The following is a 12,725-nucleotide window of genomic DNA, read 5'->3' as shown; positions in this document are numbered from 1 at the left end:
TTATCCTAGTCTTTTCATGGACTTTCGGATGAATATTTTGTTGGAGCTCAGTGAAAAGGATTGATTGCAGAAATGGAGGCAGGAAGAAACGTAAATGAAATAATTTTTAGCAAAGAAATGGCAAAATATAATTAGAAAACAGATTAAAGGGATTTCAAAAAATTTTTTCTGGATTCTACTAGTGCCAGTTGTAACAGCTTGTAGGTACAGTATGGTAACAGTGTCTCTTTTACCAAATAAATACTATTTTTTAAAATAAATAAATTATTAATAATAGTAAAAATACATAGCACTTTATGTGTCAGGTGTTGTTATGAGCTCTCTTTTTTATTTTAAATCATTACATCTTTATATCAACTATTTTAGAAGGTACTATTACTACTACCATTTCACAGAAAATGAAACCAAGGCACAGAGAGTCCTGATTAATTTGCCCCAGGATGGACACAGAGCTGCTAAATGATGCTCAGGCAGTTGACTCCAGAATCATTCTCTTAACTACTGCAATCAGATTTTGGCATATAAATTCCTTAGTGGCAGAGAAGGAGACAGAAGGAAAAAGCATATAACACAGGCTAGGCATTAAAGAAACCACATGGACAGAGCTTCTTAAGATATATTTAAGCATAAGATAAAATTTGTATCTTTCTCTCCCCAGAAATACATACAATTAAAAATAAGAATATGATTTTGAGGGTCTACAGATTCTTGCATGGATCCCAGTTTAACAATCCCTTGTTTAAATACATCTTTAAAAAGGAGATGATGGCTCTAATTGGTTCTTTGGAACATAGTTTGGAAACTCTCAGTGTAGTGAAAAGAGAAATAGGTTGGAAGTGATGATCTCTTTCTACTTGTAAGACTTTCGTTAACTTACTTTGGTTAAGTCAGTTCACTCCTATTGGACTTAATTTTTTTTTCACCTGTTAATGTAGGAAGTTAGACTAAATTATTTTTGAGGTTCCTTATATTAATATTCAGTAATTCTATAATTCTGACATAGAAAAGTTGAAGTAATTCAGTAATAAGAAATAGCACCAGTAATATCCTACAGTATTTAAATGATGATGGAATTTTACCTTCAAGGGCTGTGGTAGACAGGTAATAAAATAATTTTAGATATTATTTAAGGTATCCATTCTCTTCCTACTATCTTGGATTATTCTCCATTTTAAAATATATTTTCATTTCATTTCACTAATTTCATTCAGCTCTATTTTATTTTAAAAATTGTGTTGATACAGTTTTGAAAAACTTTATTATCAGCCCATTGCAATTATGACCCTTACATGTTTTTGATTGTCTTGGCTACATCAAAGGAGTATTGTTTTTGATGTTTCTTTTTTGTTCTTAGTCTGCAAGTCATATTGCTTCTAATCCAAAAGCAAGTGCAAAAACAAAAAAGGACAACATGAAATATGCTAGTTGGGCAGCTAGTCAAATAAACAGAGCTTATCAGGTTAGTATCGATAATTTTATATTATGACAAAGATCAGTTAATGTATTTCTTAGTTGTTGTTTATGTTTCTACAAACTACAAAGCTAGATGTCTATCATTGAACTTTTGTGCTTTTGGGTCTTTATCAAATGTTTTTTACTTTAGTAAAATAGTAGTTTTACTTTAGTAAAATAGTAACAGGAGTCTGTTACTATTATGATCCCATAATGAGCATTATCATCTCAGTAGTTCTACATTTGGCAAATAAAAAAAAGTAATTGTAAAAATCCAGAAAGGATAAATTTCATGATGTATTTCACAGGCAGATTGGGTCTGTGAGTGTATTATTAATCAGAGATATCTCAAATAATAAAAAAAGAGGAAGAAAATCCTAAACGTAAACTAACAAGACTATATAACAAAGTTTATGTACTCTGTTTACAGTCAGATCTTATCTGAAACATCTCCCCTCATATTTTAGTTTACTGAAGCTCATCCCTAAGGAGATTCTTCAGGAAAGACTCATGGAAAAACTCATCTTCTTACATCTTTCATGTTTGTAACTTATCCGTCTATAGTCTTTATATCTGAAGGACAATTTGACTTTTTATACATCCTTTGCTATTAAATACATTTACCTAAGTATTAAGCATATTGTTCCTTTTTTTTTAGGATAAAATATTGCTGTCAACAAGTTTCATGCCATCCTGATTTTCTTTCTCTAATAAGTGACTTGCACTTTTTGTCAGGTTGCCCAAAGGAATTTTTTTCTTTATCTTTAAAATCCAATAGTTTCACTATGATAATGTTTTGTTGATATTCTTGGATCGGTCTTCCCAAATACACTATAGACCTTTTTAATATTTGGATTCAGTCCTCTTTTAATTTGAGGAAAGTTGCTTTTAGAATTATGATTTTGAATTTTTTTTGCTTGATTCCTTAAGTTTTCTTTTTCAGGTCTCTAACTATAAGTTTATTGGATCTCCTTTCACACTTCCTTTTATCATTCATTTTTTTTTCAAATCTGTCTGTCATTTTCTATATTTTATTCTCTTCTTTTTTTTCTGGTAATTTATATGTTTCCTCTTCTTTGTTACAGAGAACTCAAATATGACCTCTCTATATATCTAGTCTTTCTTAGAACTAGGTCAGGTTCAGAATGATTTTTCTGGCTGCAGGCCTCCCTGTGTTCTACCCCTACCGGTCTACAGATCTTGAATTTTGAGGTGGTGTTCTCAGTTTTAAATGTTACATTTTGTTGTTGTTGTTTTTTCTTCTGGGATTTTCTGCCTCTGGGCATCACTACCTCCCACCCTCCCCTTCTCCCCTTATCTGAACCATCTCTCCCTCTTAACCCCAGTGTTTCTGCCCTGTGAAATTTGGTTTCAGTTTCTGTAGTTTTCTTTCAGTTTGAGGTTTTTTTCCTTTTGGAAGAGGGTATTTGTTGGATAATTCAGAGATTTTGAGGTTTTAAGGTCACGTTTGCATGCAGTGTTTTTTTTTTTTTTTTGAAGATGTTGGAGGTAGGAGTTTATTAATTTATTTTATTTATTTATTTTTGCTGTGTTGTGTCTTTGTTTCTGTGCGTGGGCTTTCTCTAGTTGTGGCAAGCGAGGGTCACTCTTCATTGCGGTGCACGGGGCCTCTCACTATCGCAGCCTCTCCTGGTGCGGAGCACAGGCTCCAGATGCGCAGGCTCAGTAGTTGTGGCTCACGGGCTTAGTTGCTCCGCAGCATGTGGGATCCTCCCAGACCAGGGCTCGAACCCTTGTCCCCTGCATTAGCAGGCAGATTCTCAACCACTGCGCCACCAGGGAAGCCCTGCATGCAGTTTCTTATACTTAGATTTGGAGCCTATGAGACTGTCCTAGTTTTGCAAGCCATTGCATCAATTCATACTTTTTTTTTACTTCGGTGGCTTATAGAGTAGTAGGTTGTCCTCTTTTCCATCCTGTAGTGCCTACCACATAGCTGTTGAGCTTTTGTAGGTCCTGCTACTGTTGGTGGTATAACAACCTTCTAGGGTTTTGAAGGATTGCCTGCAATATAGTTTTTTTTGAAAGATGTCTTTGTTGGGTTTGTTTCCTCTTATTTTGGTCTTGGTTTTGGTGCTGTTTCTTTCTTTGTTTTTGTACTCCTGGTTGGGGAGATTAAAACAATTCAGTGCCCTGTGATCACACCATTTAGTCACTTTTGTGTAGTTTTATTATATATAATAGAGAATGTTGGTTCTGTTGGCATATTGCAAGTCAGAATATCTATAAATATTAGCTAAGCTATGCTTCTTCAAATGGAGTTTGAGATGGCTCGAGGGGTTCCACACAGAGTAGGCTTGGGGGTTGGGGGTTGCGAGGGAGGGAGGGATAGTTTGTGATTTAAAAATAAGACTTGGGGGCTTCCCTGGTTACGCAGTGGTTGAGAGTCCGCCTGCCGATGCAGGGGACATGGGTTCGTGTCCCGGTCCGGGAAGATCCCACATGCTGCGGAGCAGCTGGGCCCGTGAGCCATGGCCGCTGAGCCTGCGCGTCCGGAGCCTGTGCTCCGCAACGGGAGAGGCCACAACAGTGAGAAGCCCACATACCGCAAAATAAATAAATAAATAAATAAGACTTGGATAATATGAAAATAGTAGTGTGCAAACTACATCATTGTTTTTAAGATATTTTTGAGAAACAACTAGCTGCTCAGAGAGTGCTTTTTTTGACCTGGCATGACTATATTTCTAAAATCAATTTTTATTAAATTATAACATACATGGAAAAATGAACCCAAGTCACAAAGATACATTCCAATGAATTATACAAGTAAATGTATCCAGGTCAATAAATAGAAACATTACAGCACCCCAAAACCTTCCTGGTACCTTCTTTCAAATTCTACTCCTTGTATTCTCCTCAAAAGTACAAATTTATAATCCCATAGTTTTGGCTTTTTTTTGAAATTTATAGAATCATACAGTATGTATTTATTTTTGTCTGGCCTATTGCATGATTTATGAGTTTTATCTTTAAGTTTGTAGTTCATTCATTTTCATTGTACTGTAGTCTATTATATGAACATACTATAATTTATTTATTCAGTTTTTTAAAATTTATTTTATTTACTTATTTATATTTGGCTGTGTTGCATCTTCGTCGCTGCTCACGGGCTTTCTCTAATTGTGGCAAGCGGGGGCTACTCTTCTTTGCAGTGTGTGGGCTTCTCATTGTGGTGGCTTTTCTTGTTGCAGAGCACAGGCTCCAGGCACACGGGCTTCAGTAGTTGCAGCACGCAGGCTCAGTAGTTGTGGCTCGCGGGCTTTAGAGCACAGGCTCAGTAGTTGTGGCGCATGGGCTTAGTTGCTCCACAGCATGTGGGATCTTCCTGGACTGGGGCTCGAACCTGTGTCCCCTGCATTGGCAGGCGGATTCTCAGCCACTGTGCCACCAGGGAAGCCTCTTTATTCAGTTGTTGATAGGCGTTTGGATTATTTCCTGTTTGGGGCTATTATGAATAATACTACACTGATATTGCTGTACAAGTCTCTTGGTGTATATGTACATGTACTTCTTAGGGGTGTATACCTTTGAGTGGAAATACTGTGTCATAGGATTTATATATATCTAACTGAAGTAGATAAAGCTGGTTTTCCAGATTACTTGTTTATAGTCCCACCAGCAGTGTTTGAGCGTTCTCATAGTTCCACATTTTCACCAACACATCCTTCTGTCAGTTTTTGTAATTATAGTCATTCTGGTGTATGTGTAGTGGTGTCTTCATGGTTTTGTTTTGTATCTCCCTGATGACCAGTGAGGTTGAACACTTTTTCATATGTTTATTGGCTGTTTGGATATCTTCTTTCATGAAGTCTATGTTTTTCATTGGTTTATGACTTTTTATTTTGTTTTTTAGTTTTTTGATTATGGGCCCTTTGTTCATTATATGTGTAGCAGATCTTTTTAACTCCTTAGTTGCAATCACTCTCAAATGATTTTGATGAAGAAAGTTTTGAAGATTATCTTCACCCTAATCGTTCATTTCCTTTATGGTTTGTCTTTTATGTTCTGCTTAAGAAATCATTTGCTACTGATGGTCATAAAGATAATCTTGTGTGTCTTTGGAGTTTTTTTTCTTCTACTTTTCACATTTAGATCCACAATCCATTTGGAACTGATTTTTATGTATTATGTGAAAATAGAGGTCTGTTCCCCCCTGCATAGCTTTCCAGTGTTTCTATCTCTGTATTCTGTCATGAGTCCCATTCTATGAAAGCTGCTACCTTATAATAGTTGAGAGAGAACACAGATGCGCGAGCCTGTATCATCTGGCTTCCAAGTTTGGCTCTGACATGTGGCCATGGACAAATTACATACCATCTCTGGGCCTGGCTTTTCATTTGCAAGATGGACATAATAAAAGTTTTCTGAGTATTAAAGGAGTTGATACATACTTTTTACCATATCACAGTAATACACCTTATATTGTGTTTACTAATTGCATGCTGTAAGTTCACTTTATTATGTCTGCTATTTTTATTGCAATTACAATAGCAGTAACAACAATAACAGTTATAATAGCAAACAAAATTTATTATAAGATAGGTACTTTTCTTGTTTTACAAATGAGGAAATTAAGGCATGAAAGATTAAATAACTTTCTCCAAGGTGATATAACTGGATATGAACAGGAGCGATTTTCAAACCTAGGCAGCCTGACTCCAAGTTTGATGCTCTTAATGGCCACAATATACTGCCTTTATAAAGAGATGTCAGGTATAAATGTTTCTAAAACTGTAATTATAGTTTCCAACTCCCTTCTTAGTTATTTTCTCATGTGAACAAGTGATATCCTACCCTCACTTGTTTCCTTTTTCATTTCAGACCCAAAGCTCTCCGTAGTAACTAAATTTAGAGTTTCATTTTGTTTGTTTGTTTGTTTTTCCTCGTTTTCACTGTCTCTTCAGTAATGCAAGACCAGGCAAGCATGCCCTTCCCTGCCATATGAGATGCACTTTACCATTAGACATGAATCCATCATTTCGATATTTTAAGTCATTGCTCATATATCCAAACCCTATTTGTTAGTAATATTTTCCCTCCCTGCCATTCTCTTTAAACAAATTTTTTTAAATTGTCTTATTAGATCCATTCTCTTTTCATAGACTTATTTTGTAAAGTCTCAGTGTTTTTGGAAAGAGCTCTGAGAATATCATCTGTGCTCTTCAGTCTTTGACTTTGGCACCATAAACTCCATAGTACCCAGTGATGTTTTACACATCTTTCCTGAAGGTATGATTTGCCTTTTCTTGACTCTAAGGGAAAGGATAGTATAAGGAATTTTTGTAAGTTTCTGTCATCTTGGATACCACTCCAAAAAGATAACATCTCTCAGTTGATAATGTCAGGTTTCTGTATAGCAGCCTAAAATACCTCTCAATTAGGAATCACCCATCATGCAAAATTTATTTTTGCTTCTAGACACTAGTAACATTTTTTTTGTTTATTTTTGTTTTTGTTTGGCTGCGCTGCGTGGCATGCAGGATCTTAGTTCCCTAACCAGGGATCGAACCTGTGCCGCCTGCAGTAGAAGCGCAGAGTCTTAACCACTGGACCACCAGGGAAGTCCCCGTAACGGGTTTTAAATAAAATCTTTTGTTGCTTTTGAAATTTTCATCTCTATTCTTTTTCTACAGAAGTTGGTGATTTTCTTCATGTGAATCAGATTTCATAAATATTTGTATCTATTGCCTTTTGCTAACATAGTGGTTTAAAATAACGACTTATTTGCTTATGAATCTGTAGGTATCATGTAGGCTTGTGCTCAGTTGAGTAATTCTACAGGTCTATAGTGGACTTATTTTCTTTTCTCCTCTATGCTAGTGGTTGATGGCCTCACTTAAATGTCTGATGGTTGGCTCTCTGTCAGCTGGGGGTGCTGGGCCTTGTATTTCCCATTTGGCAAGCTAATTTGGACTTATTCACATGATGGTTTCAGGGTTCCAGGAGCAGCAAACAGGCAAACTCCAGAGCCTCTGGTTGTGTCACATATGGCTAATATTCCATTGAGCAAAACAAGTCACATGGTGAACCCAGATACAGGGGATATAATATTTCACCTCTCAATCGGAAGAGAAATATGTGGTCATTTGGCAGTTTATTACACTTTTGTATAACTCCATAGTTCCATCCTTCTGTTTCTGTTTATTTTTCTTTTTATCCACTTTATTGAGGTATAGTTTACATACAATAACATGCACACATTTTAAGTGTATAGTTGAGTTTTGACAAATGTATACTCCTCTCTCACCACTATCCCATTCAAGACATACAGTTTCCATCAGCCCAGAAAGGTCCCCTCTGCCACTTTGTAGTCAGCCCCATTCCACACTGCAGACTAGCACTGATTTGATTTTCATCACTATAAATTAGTTTTGCCTGTACTAGAACTTTATATATAAATGAGATCATAGATTATGTACCCTTTTGTGCATTGCTTCTTTCACTCAGCATGTTTCTGAGATTCATCAATCCACTTCTCCATTTTATTTATCTTATTACTTTGTCCACCCATATTATTTTCCACAAACTGTAAATTTGTGAATTTTAACCCAACTTACTCCAGTTATCACAATGGGTAAATCATTGACCTTTGAATTTGATAAGCAATTTTTTATTATTTGAGTGGTTTTCTGGTTAGTTTTCTTTAAGATCCATCAGGAAATTATGAAAAAAGTTTACTTAAGCAAAATCTGTGTGAAAAATAAAAATGCAGAATTTGTGATTAATGTGGAAAAGTATAATTTTCAGAGACTGACATTTTAGTAATAAATCTCTGGGATCTAATTGAGAACTTTATATATCTAGGCATATAAACAAGTATAAAGTGTATAGTAAGTATTCCTTATTGTAATGTTTTTCTAGGCATTTAAAAATTAGAGAAAATGAGATTTTAAGAACTGCTTTCTGTCTTTGTTTCTACTTAATGAAACAAAATATGGCTACTACTTGCTTTTCAATTAGGTAATTGGTTTAGCATGTTCAGTAGAGGCAGGCAAGTTTGATTAATGCTCATGAAAAACTTTAATGTGAACCTACTCACAGTAATTTTCCAGATAAATGCTTCTTTGGTACTCTGTTAAATTCGTCTGTGCTAGTGATCCATATGTTATTTGTGATTGCAGAGGTGATTCTGTTACTATCCTTTTGGGAAATAGAAAATTAAATCATGATTTGAGGGAAAAATAGGATTCCGGCTTAATCAGTTAAATTGCCATATAATTCTAGAATAGACAAAATAATTGCATGTCAGGTAAAATTTGAAGTGATAGATTTATATTTCCAACTTTCTTTTTATTTGTTCTGACACAAGTTCGTTTGGTTTATTCTAAATTGCACTGGTTGTCAGTAGTGTTGATATACAATCTTAGGTGGTTTTCTAAAATTAGCTAATTTTAAAAATCACAAATTTGTATTTATTATTTTATTACATTTAAATACAAATCAAGAAAAATGCTATATTTTAAAATACTATGATTTCAGCGCTACACAAATTTTTCATTTTTATTTTCCATTTAAAAAATTAGGTGTCCTATTTTGTACCCCTTCCCCCAACCCATCAAAAGCTTTTTCTTAGAATTAGACCTTTAAATATCTGATTAGGACAATTCCTGTTTACTTTGGGTAGGCAGTAGTAAAAGAAAAGGCTTTCTGTTCTTGGTAAGTCCTTGTGAAAGTGACTCTATCAACTGGGTAATAGGAGTAATAAGCACACTCCACATCCTTTACTCACCAAGGGAAATTATGAAAGGGCAGAGTTTTAAATGTGGTGTTGCTATTGCCATATTTTTAAATTATGGCCTGTATATTCAGCATTTGAATTCCTTAAGTTAATAATGTCTTATGAAAGGCAAAGTGATCTTGATTCTTACAAGAAGCTTTTTCTCTTTCCCTGGCATTTCCTCTAGAAATCCCGTTTAGTTACTCTATCAAATCAAGATTCAACCACAGAAGCTAATGGTTTAGGAAATAGGAGAATCATAATGTTAAGCTGCAGCCAGAGAGGTCAGAGGCAGGTTACCAATTCCTGAAGCCTATTGCTTCTACGATGTTACCTGTGCTTGATCACTTAATCTTTCTCAACAGGTCACAAGAAGTTTGCCAAATTAAGTTAATTACAAAAGAGAAGGAACACATCATAAATCAAGTACTAAGTACCTAAGACAGCATTGATATTTGAAGGAAAGATCAGTCACTTGAAAGTATACTGAGTGCTTAGATGTTAACTTGAAAATACTGTATGTTGCTAATAGAAAATGTTAATACTTTAACCAGGGGAAAAACAGGTAATATAGTTATAATAAACCTTCCCCTTCCTTAACAAGGAATATATAGTTATCTAGTAAATCTGTAGTGTTAAGTCAAACTGATAAATGATGGGAATTGGCAGTCTAGTTAGAAAACTCATTTTGAAATCAGCATGGGGTATTCAACAGTGTTTTCCCCACTTATCATGCACTATATTGAATTTAATACACATGAATTTGCTTTTAAATGTACAAAGATAGTATTTAATGTACTATATTTTGTTTTTATTGTAAAATCCAATCCCAATTTGGTATTATAAAATAAATTATGACTTAATAAACTAAAAATGCATATTTTAAAACATTTACTTTAATATGTAGCATAGAGTTTTATTTGATAGGTTTTTGCTGCAGAAACATGATATTATCTAGTCAACTAATAAATCTGGGAAATTTTTAAAAATTGCAGCCCACTCTAAGTAGTTTTGGAGAATTCTTGCAACTCTAAAATGTTTGATAACACTTCTTTACATTTGTATTTTACCTTTGTTTGAAATTGTAAAAAGTTGATTAGAGGCCACACAAGTAGTCCACATTCCTACATAAATATAAGCTAAATTTCATTTCTAAATTATGCTTTTAATTTCATAAAGCTTTTCTGGTCTGAAGAGGGAGTACAGTTTGAAAATCATGTTAATGTTTTTATAGGTTATCATACTACTTAAACATTTAAACTGGCCAATTTCACACGGAAATTTTTATATACGTCAGTTGAAGATGAAACCTTAATGAAAATGTCCTTAAAACCCAAATTTTGTTTTTTATTGAAGAAAAAGAACATATCAGATTTCATGCTAGTGATAAAATAGATAATGTTAACTCTCTAACAATTTGAAAGTAAGACTGTGATTTTGAACCTGCCACTGAAATTGAGCCTAATTGCATTTTCTAAAAATTAGTTTGCAGGTCGAAGTAAGAAGGAAACCAAATACTCTCTCAAGGCAGTCGAAGACATGCTGGAAACACTGCAGATCACCCAGTCTTAAGGTTTCAAAAACTCTTTCACATTACATTTCACAACTGTAAAATTGAGCTCACTGGTTTGTGACCTATTTACTAGATGCCCAGTGCTATTTATATACTGATTTTCTGCTAAGAAGGCAGTTGTAAAGAATGTGTTTATATAAACCTAAAAATGCCATTTACTGCTAAGCAGGAAGATGGGGAAAGCCGATGGAAGAGAGATTTGACAAGATTCTTACTGATTGTACATCATTCTTTCCATATCATACATATATAACTGCTTTTAAACCACAATCTGATATAGAAATAACCTTGTTAAATAAACTGATGATTTATTAAACTTGCATATGAAAATTCTAGATTCTTTTTGTTATAGTCAAATAGTGAGTGACTATATTGTTTTAGAACTCGATTTCTAGTTAACTCCTTTTTATTTGTGATAGGAAATACATAGCATATATAGGTGACAGAAGCAACATGCTGGCAAATTATTTTCATTCTTTTTATAGCGTCAGGTTGGGTTTCGCTCTGTATTCCAGTGGGCTATTATTTTATATGCTGTAATGTTATTCTGATAATCTTGATTAAAATATATATCATTCTCCAAAGTTCAGCACTATCTTTTTATAAAATTTTGTTTTGCTATGGGACATAACTGAGATTTTTTTTTACCTATAAAATGGTTTAAGGTTCCTGTATGTTATGATATTCAAATTTAACCCTTATGAAAGTAATATTTATCCAACTTTCAACTCTATGTAAAAGGCATAATTTTTAGAGAGCATAGATAATAGGAATGAAGGGGTTTCAGTGGCTTAGTTATTTTTACTTTAGGGAAAAATAAGAATATCTAAACTATCTTTAGAAGCAAATTTTTTACAATTCTCATATCTCATTACTCCTCAGTAATAATAATTAGAATTTCTTTTTCCTTTTTTTCTCTTTTCATAGTGAACAACCATTACACTACCTTTAGCAGTATTTTGCATGTTTCGCAATAGAATAGAAAGAACTTTGAGAGTTAACCACTTTATTCAGACACAAATCAGTTTTTAAAATAGGCAGTTGTTCATTCAGAGCAAATATTGTTAATATTAGTTTGTAATTTATATACATAACTTATATATTACATATAGAACTACATATATAAATTTTAATTAATTAATTACCAACATAATACAGAGACTCCAGCATGCTTGTTATTGCTTTATTTGCACAAATTGGAGATCATGGAAGAATTGACAACCTGGAAGTCTTAAGGAAGAAAACTATTGTCAGTATCAGCTTTTTAACCTTTTGAGTTATTCTGTTAGTAAATTATTCTCCACATCTAGTCTAATTCTTTCATTTTGCAGTTTTTTTCATTTTATTTTGCCCTGAGTAATGGGCAGATGTGAAATAACTCTTCCCATATGAAGATAATTCTTATAAATTAATAATTGTTATCACAAGATACACTGTTTTTGCCCATGAATTTAGTGACCATTTTCAACACAATCAGACATTTCAGATTTGTTTGCTATAAAGAAAATAGTGCCCACATATTATTCCACTACCTTTCTTCCCTTTAATCTCCTCCCATGAGTCACTAGCGTAGTGTTTACTTTAGCAGTATTTTTGTAATAAGTAATTTAGTGTCCCTTATAACTGTCAGCCTTTAGTTTCACTTTATTTTTTCTAATTTTAATACCTCCTTGCCAGGAATCTTTTATTTATTAAGTACATTGTTAATGTGTAATAATTTATAAAATTCAGTTATATATAATGATAATCTCATTGTGGCAGACAATTGCCCACCCAACTGCTTTTACCTTCTTCCTTGTTAACTGTATCCTATATTGTTCAGATAGGAGCACAGATCCCTGTTATTCCACGAGGTTTGGACCTTACCCTCAGCCCCAAGGGAAGTATCATGATTGATCTGAAAGAGAAGTGGTTTCATTCCATATGGTCCGTGATATGCCAAGGCAGAACTTTTTGCAT

General features: G+C 33.9%; 1 protein-coding gene across 2 annotated transcripts in view; it reads left to right on the top strand.

The window, feature by feature from the left end:
- Positions 1-12,725, top strand: part of EMC2 (ER membrane protein complex subunit 2) — a 52,336-nt gene that overhangs the window by 37,889 nt on the left and 1,722 nt on the right. Inside the window, exons 10-11 of one of the 2 annotated variants that reach the window (XM_082675268.1) lie at positions 1,355-1,459; positions 10,679-10,766. In XM_082675268.1, the coding sequence (XP_082531394.1) occupies positions 1,355-1,459; positions 10,679-10,765 (192 nt within the window). In that variant the 3' untranslated portion in view covers position 10,766. The remainder of the gene's footprint in view (positions 1-1,354; positions 1,460-10,678; positions 10,767-12,725) is intronic. The other variant, XM_082675269.1, reaches the window with a different exon arrangement.

Source organism: Grampus griseus, assembly GCF_964374135.1.
Source record: "Grampus griseus genome assembly, chromosome: 17".
In the NCBI taxonomy this organism is placed as follows: domain Eukaryota; kingdom Metazoa; phylum Chordata; class Mammalia; order Artiodactyla; family Delphinidae; genus Grampus; species Grampus griseus.
Note: the sequence above shows the minus strand (reverse complement) of the source record. Positions and strands in the feature narration are given on the sequence as shown.